We start from the raw sequence: 14905 nt of genomic DNA on the forward strand, positions 1-14905 counted from the left end.
CCAAGTCAGGAGCCTCTGGCCTTTGTTAGTCTTGTATCATTTTTAATTTTAGTTTCTTGTGTATAATGTGGAGTTTAGTATGACGTCCATTATCACTGAACTAGTATACATATTTGTTTCGGGGCCAGCTGAAGGACACCTCCGGGTGCGGGAGTTTCTCGCTGCATTGAAGACCCATTGGTGGCCTTCGGCTGTTGTCTGCTCTATGGTCGGGTTGTTGTCTCTTTGACACATTCCCCATTTCCATTCTCAATTTTGTAGTATGCGCAAAGTAATGTTCATATAAAAATCAAACATTTTTAATAGAACCATGCTAATAAAACCAACAAAATAGAAAAAGAACGGACAAAAAATAGGTCAAATTCCGTAAAACGTGATTAAAATTTTTTTATTGGAATTTACATCTTGATTAATTAAAGGAAAAAAATCCTTTTATGTTTCGTTGAATTCCATTTCAGGATTATACATGTTTAAGACAGCATTGATGAACATGTAACGTTTTGTTCAGTGTAATACGTTAGTAACATGAGTAAGGTTGGTATTCTTGACATAATTAATCATTGGAAAATTTAACTAATTTACACAGACTCCCAGATACATCTTTTACTATTTAAAATTATACAACTTAAGCTACACTCTCGTCTATTTCATCAATAGGTGTTTCTAAAGAATAAATTTTAGATTTGCTTCTAGATCCTCTTAAATTGAGTTCTATACCAAATGGCATTTTAAGTGGTCTTATTGAGATCATATGCAAGAGTCTTTCTCTTAAAGACATTCTTCTGTCGTCGGGTTCGTCATAAATGTGTGTACTTTTAACGTTTATTCTCTCTGAATATGGTAAAACCGGAAATGCACTGTCATTCCTTCTAAATACGCACTCATCTTTGTTGGAATCAACAGTAGAATTCGCTACGTCGTTACTTGTATTACTTTGATTATCCACATCAGAGTCGAATACCAATTGTTGATTGTTCAATTGTGTTTTCAAAGCATCACAATAATCACTTGCTCGGCATTTTAATGTTGGACTACCAGATCGTGAGACGCGCCTTTTGATTAAGGATTTTCGCATATTTTGACCCTTTTGTACAACGCTTTTGCTAATCTGAGAAAATAATTTGTTCACTTTAGACGTTGCCGTGTCCCATGGCTGTTCGAAAAAACTGACCACATTAGCTCTGACATGTTCGTATTCACTGTTGTCTGCAAAACGAGCTGCTGTTTCAGATCGCAACGTGAAGTCAAGATGGTGATATTCACCGTTTTCTGTCTTTTGATGATTTGTGTTTTGGCAAGATTCGGTTGCACAGAAACGTGGTCCTTCCACTTCATTTGATGTCGATGCTATGTCTACAGGATCTGAATAGTTATCAGCTAAAACAGTAGTTGGTTGATGTGAATGCCCCTTTACGGCCATGACAATATTTTCTTCTGACCTTGAAATAGGATATGTATATGTTTCCCTATATAAAATAAATTGAAGACTTGTGTATGTTTACATTTAGCTGTCATTGTTATTTGTGTGGTTAAAATGCAGCCCTGTTGATATCATATGACTCATTATTATTTGTTGGGTACCAATTGTTCATGGATATTGAATGAACTATTCAATAAGGTATATAGTTCTTTTAGGGTTGTTTGAGAACTTTGACAGGACAGAACAAGTACCAACGAAAATACAACTTTTTGTCAGTCCATGGAAATTGGTCACGAAATAAATCATCCATAGCAATCACTTTATCTCAAGTCTAAGGGATCTGAATGATTTTTAACCAAAATAAAAGTTCATTTATCGTTAAAGGTTTCTAATCACAATTTTGGTTTTCAAATATGTCAATATGTCGGGTAAGGATTTTCCTATGTGATACAGAAGTATATCATTTTAACTTGCCAAGGACTTTCTTATGCGAGTGAATATATAATATCAGTAAAACTGAGAATTGACAATTGTTATTGACAAGTAAAACATAAAACGTAATTTTCATATGTTTTTGTTTTTGTTTTTGTATGACCTAGAAGATAGATATGATGCTCAAGACTAGATATATTCAATGACAAAACAAACTAAGTGCTACTGTGGTGCAAACATACATTGTATGTTACCTTGCTTTTTTTCGCCGACAGTGAAACTTATAAAAGTAGGAAGATATGGTATGATTGCCAATGAAATAACTCTCCACAAGGGACCAAATAACACAGAACTTTACAACTATAGTTCACCGTACGGCCTTCAACAATGAGCAAAACCCATAGCGCATTGTCATCAATAAAAGGCCCCAAAAATGACAAATGTAAAACAATTGCAACGAGAAAAATAGAGGCCTAATTCAAGTACAAAATAATGAACGAAAAACAAATATGTTACACAGCAACAAACGACAACCACTGAATACATGTAACAGACTTGAAACAGGCACATACAGAATGTGGCGGGGTTAAACTCGTTTGAAGGCGCCAACTCTCCCCTAACCTGGGACACTGGTGTAACAGTACAATAAAAGAACAAACTATAACAAGAAGCTCTCAAGAGCCTGAATCGCTCACCTGTAATTTTTTGCTTAAATTTTTCGTCAATGATTATTTTTGTTTTTCAGTATATTTTAATGAGTGGCTTTGCCATTTTAATGTTCTTTGTATCTGTCATATTTTATTCAAAAGCAAAAAAATGTATTTTACCCCTATGTTCCATTTAAGCCATAGTGGCTATATTTCTTGACGTACAAGGAAATAAATATACAAAATTTATACTAGATACTCTGAAACTCATTCAGCCCAAGTTTGGCTGAAATTGATTCAGCAATTTCAAAGGAGAAGATTTTTAAAGTAAGCAAACTAGATGAACAAATTGCGAAAAATTGTCTTTAAAGGACAATAACTCTTTCAGGGGTCAATTGACAATTTTGGTCATATAAAACTTATTTGTAGATCTTACTTTGCTGAACATTTTTGCTGTTTACAGTTTATCTTTATCTATAATAATATTCAAGATAATAACCCGATAGATACCCGATTTGGCTGATAATTTCAGGACAGGTAGACCTTGACCTAATAATACTTTAACTTTTTGTCTGATTTGCTCTAAATGATTTAGTCTTTGAGATATAAGTCAAAAACTACATGTAACCTACGATCTATTTTTAGCCATGGCGGCCATGTTTTCTGAGGAAACAAAAAATAAAGCACAAACTTTGTTCTAGATAACCTAAGAATCATTCAGCTTAAGTTGTGTTGGAATTGATTCGGTAATTTCAGAGCAGAAGATGTTTGAAATATATTACACCGGATGGACGACGACGGCGACGACGGCGACGACGGACGCCAAGTGATGGCAAAAGGTCACATTTCCTTTGGAAAGGTGAGCTAAAGATCAGATAAAAAAGCTTATCTTTTCCGATTGATACAATTAGAAATACATCTAACAAAAACACAAAGTGAACGTTGACCGGTACATAAGCATTAACACAACACAAACACACTAAGTACAGATCTGAGAATACTCGCAGTTACTAACAGCTAGTTCAAAGCCAATAACAACTAATGAAAAAAATCATGCATCTAAGACAATGTATCAATCAGTACGCTGTTTGTATGTCTGTACTGTTTATCAAAAATGTAAGAAACAAAGACTTGAAATAGATTTTTGTCTTTCTTTTTCCGTTAGTTTAAATGGGAGCTTTGTGCAGAACTTATGAGTCAAACTAGCCAATTCCAGCTAAATTGTACAGTTTTTCATTATGTAGTAATGTTACACGCCGTTCTCAGTATAGGTAAGGGTTGATGGTTTAAATCCTTTCGCATTATTTGTTCCTTCATCCCAATTGACGTCACATTACTTAGAAAGTTTACTTTATCATGAGACGGATTTGAATAAATAAAGACGGTCCTGACATCATGGACACATATTCGAGGCCGGACATACATGTGATTATTAAGTTACATATATATTTGTCTTTTTAAATATGAATATATATACAAGGTAAACGTGTATTGGACCACACACATAAGATTTGAAAAAGAGCTTTCACCGACTTCAAAAATTATAAAATATGTCGTGTTGAGAATTATACTGGGTGTATGAAGTATGAAAATACGATTCCATCAAAGTGAAACTTTAAAGATCAACACCAGGTCTTGAAATTAATAATAATAGTATATTATAACAAAAAATAGTCCGTGACGATGTACTTGCAAATGTGGAGGTGTTAAATAGGTGGTAAATCACAAACCTCTTTTTTTTAAATCTCGATCAGTAAGAAGCACAGTAGAACATAGAATGAAAATTTACCACAGGAAACACACTACTTTGAAATGGTATAAAAGACAGCAAAAACAGAAAAGAATAGACACAATTACACTGAGCAATATCGTACATTTGCACTATATAAAATAAGGTTCCAAGTTCCAAGAGTATTCTGAACGCAAGCTAGAAAAAAACTACCGACAGCAAGGTAATAAAACCGACGCGTGTTATTATGACAGAATATGATAACGTCCTATATTTACTATGTAATATCGGTTGCTGGACATAATTAAAAAAAGTTCATACAAGAATGTAAAAACAGTTCCTAGTACAAACCATGTTGGTTTTACGTAACTTTAAATTTGCGAAATATTTACCTACAGTAATACAAATAAGTATACCATAGACTTTTGTTTTATCAATCTACATTAAAGACTGTATGGTTATATGTACATGTCATTTTGTTATGTATTTCTTTCGGTAGTTGCATATTTGAAATATAACCGACACTTCAATGCTTCAATTCACACTTCAAACCTAAGGCCAATTATCAGAGCTTATTCGTTTTTTTCACAATTTAAAGAACCGAACCACAAAGAAAATTAGAATGTAAACTATTTCAAAGCAACACTTTTTTTAGAAGCATCTAAAATTTTTCCGTCCGTTAAACCAAAAACCAATCGACTATTGTTCTTTATTGACTCTTTGTTCAGTTTGAAACAATATGTTCTGAATATTCATGCTTACCTTTTTGGTCTGTATATGCAGCAAGATAATGTTGCGATTAAAAGTACAAAACATGACACGCTTATAGCAATGCCTGTAAGAAAAGAGCATCACAATTATATGAAGACATAACTACTCTTTTATAAATTTGGTCAATTTTACTCATTAAACATAGTCATGACAGGACATTTAGTAGTTAATAAAATGATACAAAAATGGATATTAATCGCAATTTCCTTCAAATATCTTCTTGTATCTATTTGGTTAAGGTGAGCATACAACCATTCATTAAACAAATTTCTTTTTCTCTTCAGACAGTATTTTAAATGGCATTAGCTACAATTTAGATCCAAAAAAAAAAATCAAAATACAATTTATACATTTATAAAAGCGGAATATTGAAATAATCAGCCGTCAGTTTGGTTCATTTTTTGTCAAACTAAGGTCAAAAACATCGCTGATATATTATTGATATATTATTAATAATTATATTATTAATATTTCAATTCGTTTAAATCTTCATTCATTTGAACTTCACACCAAATGCCCATTTAAAAAGCACCAAAGCAATTGTTTATATAATGGCGATACTTTTCCAAATTGGTTTTGGTATTGATACATGAATACATAGCAAAAATGGGCTTCTACATAATACAATGTAAGATTAATCATATTTTTATAACCGTTATTTATATGCTACCTTGACCGATGCACCCACGCACTGCACAACATACTTTAGTGCGGTAGGATAGATACTTGGTGGCCAAGCGGTTTAGTAGTCAAATTACTGTAGCAGTAGCCTGTCAACACTGAGGTTGTGAGGTCATTTCGGGCACTCCGGCTTCCCCTCCCTAAAAACTTACCGCCACAAAAAAAACTCAATAGTACTGAAAGTGGCGTTTAACACAAATCAATCAATCAATCAATCGTTCATTTTTTTTATGAAACCTAAGGATTCCAAGCATGTTTATCACACATGAAAACATTTATGTGCAAGTGACAGAGTGTTAACCTAGTTAATGACAGAACAACATGGTTCCAGTAACATTGTTTATTAACCAAAAAAATCGATTCAAACAGAATAATCACATTCAAGTCTGTACCAATCACGACATATGTTTTCTTGATCTTAGGTATCTAAATACCAGAATACTTCCAATCTATGCATTCATCGATTGTTTTCTATTCCCGATAGTGAAATTTCAATGCTCTCTAGCTTCTTTTCGAAAGCATGGGATTCCATCAGTTTTTGTATTTTACTTTGATTTCTATCATTTGAATGGATCAATGAGATTTTAATATTTTGATATTTACATCAATTGAGTCGGTTGAGAAGTAAACTTTACTACAACAATCTTTTATTTTTCTTATTGTAAACTTTCCATTTCTCTGTAGCAGCGTCTGCAAATAGATATCTTGTACGATGTTCAAGGGCGTGCATTTTCTTTCAATATTTGTCTATCAGGGTAAACTACTTTAAAAGAAGATGTTGTATCAAGACTTCCAAGTGGTTACGTTGAAATAATTCCCTTGAACGTTTTATGGACCCCATCATGATTTATTTGCCGTTAGATAACGATTACCACAGTTACCGAAGGAGTTCGTGTTGCTCAGTCTTTGGTGTTTTATGTAACATTTTGTGAACTTGTGGGTATTTTCGTTGTTTAGTGCCATGGTGTTGTCAGTTTCTATTCAACTTGCTTCAATTTAAATGTTCCCTCCGTACTTGCAACCCCTTTCTAATGGAAGAATGTGTTCCATTTGGTGTAACAAAAAACCCACCACTTTCCAGCGATTTTGACATTAACAAAAGCAAATCATTACTCGATTTTATCTTTTAGTTTGCAACACAACATGTGCCACATGAAGAGAAGAAACTGCTAACCTTTCCGGAGCACCCAAACGTTCATTCCCAGTATCTCCTTTATTTTTTTTCACTCAAGGTTAAAGTTCAAAGTTGATGTTGTTAATATACAAATTGATATATACAATACCTATCTGCAGGACAAAAACTGAGTTATCGAAGAGAAAAGGGTTGTTTGTCGTATTGAACTCATATCTTGATGTCGAATTTTCAATTGTAGAGTCGCTTTTGCTTTCCACTTGTGTTGGCATTATTGTTTTCCATTCTGCTGAGTTCTTCTTTGAATCAAACGTATAGTCTGAACCAGTTGGACTGCTAGTACTTGGATTATGTTCTTTTCCTGTATGACTGTCATCATTTCCGCTATCGACTTTGTATATGACTAAAACGAAATTGTCATTTTACAAACTTGTCTCAATTTAGATAATATCAAAATCTTATGCAGTTTATATTCTTAATTGTTGTCCATATTTTTATTGAGCATGCATACATGGCTACATACATCATATTGTTTTATTCACGGTCCGCAATGAATATATGAAGGACCACTTTATGATCTTACGCTCAGTTTTATCTTCGGAAGGTTAATTATCACGAATGGTTGCTGCTGTATTTTAACATATACATTCTTATCTAAGGTGTAAAAGCATTTGAAAAACTAGAAAATGTATTAAGAAAAGGATATTTCGAGAGTTTCTTAACAATTCTAAGGGAATATATTGATTAGTTGTTAGTGGTTTTTCTATAAATTTTTGATTGCTGAAAGACCTTACGGTAACTGTCAATGTGATAAGTAAAAAGTCAGTTTATTAGTATGGCTATATTATGTTTGATTTTTGGTTAACCCATTTTTGCTCAACTTGCTAACTACATGAGGTATAAGAGATTTACAATCAGTTGGTGACTTCGACCCGACTCTAAGAGTATATATAACAATAACAATGTACAAAAATACGAGGGCGATCTAAAGATTATAAAAAGATTATATTGTATATTGTTTCTTCATTTTTATAGCATGTATTGTAGTCGGCTATTCAGCAATAACACAACACACTTCAACTTTTTGGCATAAAGGTGTTCCGATAACTATAATATATTTTAGTTTGCTGAATACATGTTTCACAAATACTAGGGTTTTTTTTTTGTTATGAGTCTTTTGAGTTTCCTACACTCTTTCTGTTGGGTTATATCTATTGTCTTTTAAAAGACGTCACAACACGATATATTCATACCCGACTTCATATATATTTCGATTGATGAAGGAAGGTTTTTAATAAATCATTTTAGTTTTAAACCATTTATGTCTTACTGGATTTCTATGCTTTTGATCAGAGTACGTATTGTTTCGTTCATCATACTTTACGTTATAGCTGAGTGATTCTAACTAATCGTGGACTATATTCATGAAAGATAATATAACAATACTATAACCTTTTACGTCTATCTATCATGAATTTGTATAGATTTCGTAAAAATGTCGTTTAGATATTAAGTAAAATAACAAAATTACCGAACTCCAAGGAAAGTTCCCCATCAAATGGCAAAATCAAAAGCTCAAACACATTAAACGAATTGAAAACAAATGTCATATTCCTGACTTGGTACAGGCATGTAGAAAATGGTGGATTAAACCTGGTTTTATAGCTAGTTAATTCTCTCACGTGAACGACAGTCGCATAAGGTTCTATTGACAACAATGTGTGAACAAAACATACAGACATAAAAGGTAAACATGTTAAAAATAGGGATGCAGCAGACACCATCGTGTATAAATCTTAATCCCTATGACAACAAACAAATAAAATCAAAAAACAAAAAAAACAAAATCGCATAAGACAAAGCACATAAGCAAGAAATGAAAGACAAGAATACAAAAATTTACCATAGCACAATATCACCATGACGGGATAAATAAGTACCGAGCCACGTCGAATGGATATTACCAAAAATAGACTAAACAGGAAAAGTAATAACTTACAAAAACAATTAAAAGAACACTATAACACCTAGTTATGATGATAAACAACGCCAGTACCTAGAATCTATACTTCAAGACAATCGTGTAATATTTGTGAAGTTGATACGAAATATTTATCAACAAGGTCTTGGTCTCTTCCGATGAACTTTTTTAAGAAAAAGGACGAAATGTTCTTTGACATAACCCTGGTTCATCAACTTTCTGCTCAGACACTAGTGACGTTATATAAAGTCTGAGAAGCGGCTGCAATTCTTTAGATATATTTTTTTATTGGTACTAACATTGATTTTACGTCTTATAATTAAAACATAACTAAATATATATTGCTATACTAGTATATGAACAGTTATGATAATTTTATCCTACATCCTGTAGATACTGCTTACTTATATCATGCGTTTCTAGATCGTTTATGACATATTTACACTAAATCTGTTGGATTTGTACTGATTGATACTTAATCATGGGGAACATGATTTATTCATTAGTTGTTATTGGCTTTGAACTAGCTTTCAATAACTCTTATTTCGGTACATTGTGTCAGTTGTTTTTATGTTATTTGTTTTTGTACCTCGTACCGATATTTACCGAGTTAAGCCAATTGCTACTTAGTTTTACAGTGTATTAAATGTTGTGATTTTACACACCTGTCCAAGGTCAGGGGAGGGTTGAGCGCTAAATAAACATGTTTATCTACGCCATATCGTTATGTGCCTGTCCCAAATCAGGAGCCTGTAGTTCAGTGGTTGTCGTTGGTTCCTGTCTGTTATATTTGTTTTTCGTACAATATTTTATTTTTATTTTTAAGGACATTAATTTACTCGTCTAAATTACTTCACATGTTTCTTGTCGGTAAGTTTGATAGCCAACTATACGGTATGCTTTGTTTACATTGTTAAAGGCTGTACGGTTGTACATAATTTGCTCACATCCACCCTGGTTGATAGTTGTCTTATTGGCAATCATACCACACCTTCTTTTTTATCAATCCAAAATGTCTTAACAGAAAGTTGTGATTATATTAAAAAACCGACACGGATGAAGATAATAAACAATGTCAAAACGTTCAGGCTTTAATTAAATCTGTATAAGGGTAAGTTGATGTAAGCATACGATCTGTATTGTGTATCATACTATTAAAGGCAGATAATCTTTAACGACTATATTACATTATTGTGTAAACACGTTACTAAGTAATTATGAGCTATGAAAGTCAAGTAGTTCGTGCACCTTTCTGAGTAAGTTTTAAAAAAATTCAAACACATATACTTTATTGTGGGTTAGCATTCGTTAGCTGTCGCTATCCTATAGATTAACAACTGTTGGTTATATTGATTATTTAGAATCTTCATTGAAGGTGGAGCACGAATGGTGTGTTAATTAATTCTTTTGATGTGTCATTTGTATGCAAGAGTGGCATCCCTTTTTGCTATGTTCAATTCGCAAAAGTATATTGAATTTATGCGTGTATTATCTCCCTTAAACCGGCTCATAGTTTTATATTTACGTATAGTTATTTGATTTAATTTTAGAAAATGACAAATTTCAGTAGATTTTAGATTTTATTATTGGTTTATTAAAGACATTGAGGTCTGGAGCTGGCATGTCAGTAACTGCTAGTAGTCCTTTGTTAATATATGTATCATTGTCCTTTTTCTTAGTTTCTTTTGTTACTTATTCTGACATCGAACTTGGACTTCTTTTAAACTGAGTTTTACTGTGCGTATTGCTGTGTGTATGTTTATTCTACTTTGGCTAGATGTATAGGGGGAGGGTTGAGATCTCACAAAACATATTTAACCCCGCCGCATTTTTTGCGCCTATCCCAAGTCAGGAGCCTCTGGCCTCTGTTTTTTTATAGATATAAGAAGATGTGGTATGAGTGCCAATGAGACAACTCTCCATCCAAGTCAAAATTTATAAAAGTAAACCATTATAGGTCGATGTACGGTCATTCGTGCTCCACCTTCAATGAAGATTCTAAATTATCAATATAACCAACAGTTGTTAATCTATAGGATAGTGGCAGCTAACGAATGCTAACCAACAATAAAGTATATGTGTTTGAAATTTTTTAAAACTTACTCAGAAAGGTGCACGATCTACTTGACTTTCATAGCTCATAATTAACGTGTTAACACATTAATATAATATAGTCGTTAAAGATAATCTGCCTTTAATAGTATGATACACAATACAGATCGTATGCTTACATCAACTTACCTTTATACAGATTTAATTAAAGCCTGCACGTTTTGACATTGTTTATTATCTTCATCCGTGTCGGTATTTTAATATAATCACAACTTTCTGTTAAGACATTTTGGATTGATAAAAAAGGAGGTGTGGTATGATTGCCAATAAGACAACTATCAACCAGGGTGGATGTGAGCAAATTATGTACAACCGTACAGCCTTTAACAATGTAAACAAAACATACCGTATAGTCGGCTATCAAACTTACCGACAAGAAACATGTGAAGTAATTCAGACGAGTAAACTAATGGCCTTAAAAATAAAAATAAAATATTTTACGAAAAACAAATATGACAGACAGGAACCAACGACAACCACTGACATAAAACGTTTTCGTACATATAACAGTGTAAGAATTAAAACAACAATTATCGAAATATCATGAGTATGCTAAAAGTCAAAACCTCGTTATTTATCTAAGCCTCAAATTTAGTCACAAATAATGAAAATGAATAATGGAAATTTATTGTGCTCACGTCATATAAATACTATTAATAACACCGGAAGTTATTTATGAAAAATTCATTTTAATAATCGATGTACACAATATAACTAAATTTGATTTAGACTTGACAATAACGGTTGCAGAGTATATTTAATGACTCCGATTTTACGGTCTCACTGTTATGAATGTAGATCTTCAACATATTTGTTCTGGCCTACAAACAAAACTTCACTCTCACTTCGACCTTTCAGCTGGATTATTCCGAATCCTATCCTTCCTCTAAGAATAATAATTATTACAACATTAACAGTATTAATACTTAATAAATACAAAAATAATAAAGATTATATTAAAAGTTTTCAATGAAAAAATTGTTATAATTAGAGCAATATTAGAGCCCTAACGCCTTGACTATGTACTATGCTAGGGTTGATCATACGCGGAACTATTATGCTCATGAGCGTTTTAAAACTGCATAGTATATTACATCTATATTTGTTATGAAACCTTAAATTACTTTTAGTTACAAAACTACTACTATAACATGAATTGTCCTTTTATCAGAACTATGGCAAGTCGTTTTTATCTTTTTTTTTTATATGGTTTTGAAATATCTTAATTTTAAGTATAATCGATATCTTTTTTTAATGATATATCTTATTTGATTTGAATGTAATTTTTATATTTTGTACAATATATATCTTTGTATAAAAGATAATTTATAAACTTTAAAAGATATCTTTTATACTAAATAAGATATCTCATAATTGTTAAAATATTTTTTAACAAACACTTCATTAGATATCATGTACAATTTATACAATTTCTTTTATCATGTTTATAAGTAAATAAGATATCTTTTAAAGTATATAAGATATAAAGTATATATGATATCTTTAAAAGTATATAAGATATCTTTAAATGTATGCATGATATGTTATTATATACTGCAGCTGTGCTATTTGCGCAGTCACATTGCATTGACCGTATAAACATTTGTGATATACAGTTACTGACCGTATATCGCCTTGTTTATGACGTTGACAATGCGTTTCCGTAGTGTTGTATTTATGACATCAATAAAATATACAGGTTCGTGGAAAATTTACGTCGTCCGCTCCAAATTTAAAAATGATGGTTTTTACCGTAAACTTTTTATTTGGAACAGTAATTGGAGTTGCGGTATATAAAGAATAATCATACATTGTCTCGAAATATAAATTTTATTTATACTCGGCAAAACCTCGCTTTCTGCCTGTTTCTAAGCCTTGTACAAATAAAATGTATGTTTCGAGACAATGTATAATTATTCTATATATGTTTATAAGATATCTTGTTGCTTTTTGACATATCTTGACAATTGAATAAGAAAGAAAAACGACTTGCCATGAAAGTTAAATACATAATACGCTGTTAGTTAATATTGATGATTTTTGAAGTATTAAAATAATCCTCCTTTTACAATTTTGTTTCATGTACACGCTTTTTTCTTCACATTCGTTATCAAAAGGAGTTTACTGACCTGTTTCTATAACCAACATCAAAATCAGAAACGTTTTTGACCATATCTCTCCAGCCATTTTGAATTAAAAATCATTTCCCGTTGTTTAAAAAAATACGGAAACATTTAATAAAATGTTAAAAAGAACAATAGTGAATGAAAACAATGTATTGATAGACTAAATTAACATGATTAAGGAAACGCATTTACATGTTAATTATATATGAAATTTATAAACTATTCATATTTTAAGGGGAACATTGACCAGTTTTATTTCAATTATAGAAAACCAGAAGTTGTCATTAACATGGTAAATACCATTGTAAGAACAGTAACATAAGTGTTTCCCATTTACTTAAAGGAAATTGATGTTTTCATCGCATTTCAATGCAATAAGAACTCTGTGTAATCCCAATTTTAATTCTTTGTGTTCAAGTTAAACTGGTTTTATCCTATCACATGTTGTGCCTTGAGCACGTCAAACAATCCTGAATGTGTTTTTTTGTTGTTGTTGTATGTGTTTTTTGTTTTTTTTGTCTTTTTTTGTTTGGGATTGGGGATGTTGGCAGGGAGAAACATAACAAAACTTTGAATATGTATCTTCAACATATAACAATGAAAAATTTAAATACTGTAAACCTTATGTCGGAAACCAAACCTACCATCGGAAATTAAGATGCGGTGTATTGTTTATTTTATTATAGTTAACTATCTCTTATTTTTTCTTTACTGGCTGCTTTGCAAACAACCTTTATTGAACTGTTAAGCAAATGCATCAGCTTTATTTGTACAATATTATAAAAGAGAAAACAAACATAAGTTGACTCTCATGTTGGTATTTGTCACTCGTAGTATTTGCTATATATATATACTAGTTACGGATTATGCAGATTTTTTTTTTTGGAACGACCTTTTGTCATTCTGTACACAATATCAAATGAATTGGCATTTTCGAATTTCTTGTTGAAATAAACAATATAGTTAATAAATTTGGAAAATATTGAAGAACATAAATAATTCACCTTTCTTTTTTTATTCAATAATTTTGAATGATGTTATTGCGATTAAAGTAAGCTCTGAAAATACTCAAATGCAATAGCTGGATTTTACAAGGTAGGTCGACCAGGACTGAGGACAGGAAATTTTCACCATCACTTGAAATTTAGGATATTTTGTTTGGGGGGGAAAGATCCATACGAAAGGCGACATATATCCATTCGGAAAGTTGTTGCCTTTGTTCTTAAACGTAGATGGTGTTTTGACTCTCCCAACATAAGACCTTAGATTATTCTTTTTTTTTTGTTCTCCGAACGGACGTGGATGTGTATTTATACGTCCCATAATGCCAAGCGAACATCCAAGTAGAAAGAGTTTTAAGTGATTCGTATCATTGTAAGTATTGATAGCTTTAAAATAATGTTATACCTGTAGTACGTGGTATAGCCTCTAGAAATAGCTATTTATCATTCCTAACAAGACTTCACATTCCGCTATATAGATGATGTCATCGTAATAAATAATTCAAAGTTTGGTGACTATGTAGAACACATTTGTCCCATTAAACTTCAAATATTGAATACAAACAGATACAGCTAAGTCTGCTCCATATTTTGAATTACATATAGAAATTGATAATGAGGATCGACTGAGATCAAAGCTATATGACAAAAAGATGATTTCAGCTTCTTAATTGTGAAATTTCCATTTTTATGTAACAACATTCCAGCATGGCCTTCATATGGAGTATATATCGCCAAGTTGATACGATATTTACTATCATGATTTTCTTGATGGATGCTGCTGATAGGGCATCTAAACCATGATTTTCAAGTTCAAGTGCTCATTGAAGTATGATCTCCATATAATTCCGGAACACCTAAGACCACTCCCAT

At 31.9% G+C, this 14905-nt stretch overlaps 1 protein-coding gene across 5 annotated transcripts in view; it reads right to left on the reverse strand.

The window, feature by feature from the left end:
* Window positions 1-369: 369 nt before the first annotated feature.
* LOC127708910 (uncharacterized) overlaps window positions 370-14905 on the reverse strand; it is a 58230-nt gene continuing 43694 nt past the window's right edge. Inside the window, exons 1-4 of one of the 5 annotated variants that reach the window (XM_052214075.1) lie at window positions 13035-13112; window positions 6964-7215; window positions 4991-5063; window positions 370-1439 (exon numbers count right to left, since the gene is read on the reverse strand). In XM_052214075.1, the coding sequence (XP_052070035.1) occupies window positions 626-1439; window positions 4991-5063; window positions 6964-7215; window positions 13035-13092 (1197 nt within the window). In that variant the 5' untranslated portion in view covers window positions 13093-13112 and the 3' untranslated portion in view covers window positions 370-625. Of the gene's footprint in view, window positions 1467-4990; window positions 5064-6963; window positions 7216-13034; window positions 13113-14905 lie in introns of those variants that run through there. The other 4 variants (XM_052214071.1, XM_052214072.1, XM_052214074.1 and 1 more) reach the window with 4 other exon arrangements.

The sequence above is a fragment of the Mytilus californianus genome, unplaced genomic scaffold (genome assembly GCF_021869535.1).
Source record: "Mytilus californianus isolate M0D057914Y unplaced genomic scaffold, xbMytCali1.0.p SCAF_7, whole genome shotgun sequence".
Classification (NCBI taxonomy): domain Eukaryota; kingdom Metazoa; phylum Mollusca; class Bivalvia; order Mytilida; family Mytilidae; genus Mytilus; species Mytilus californianus.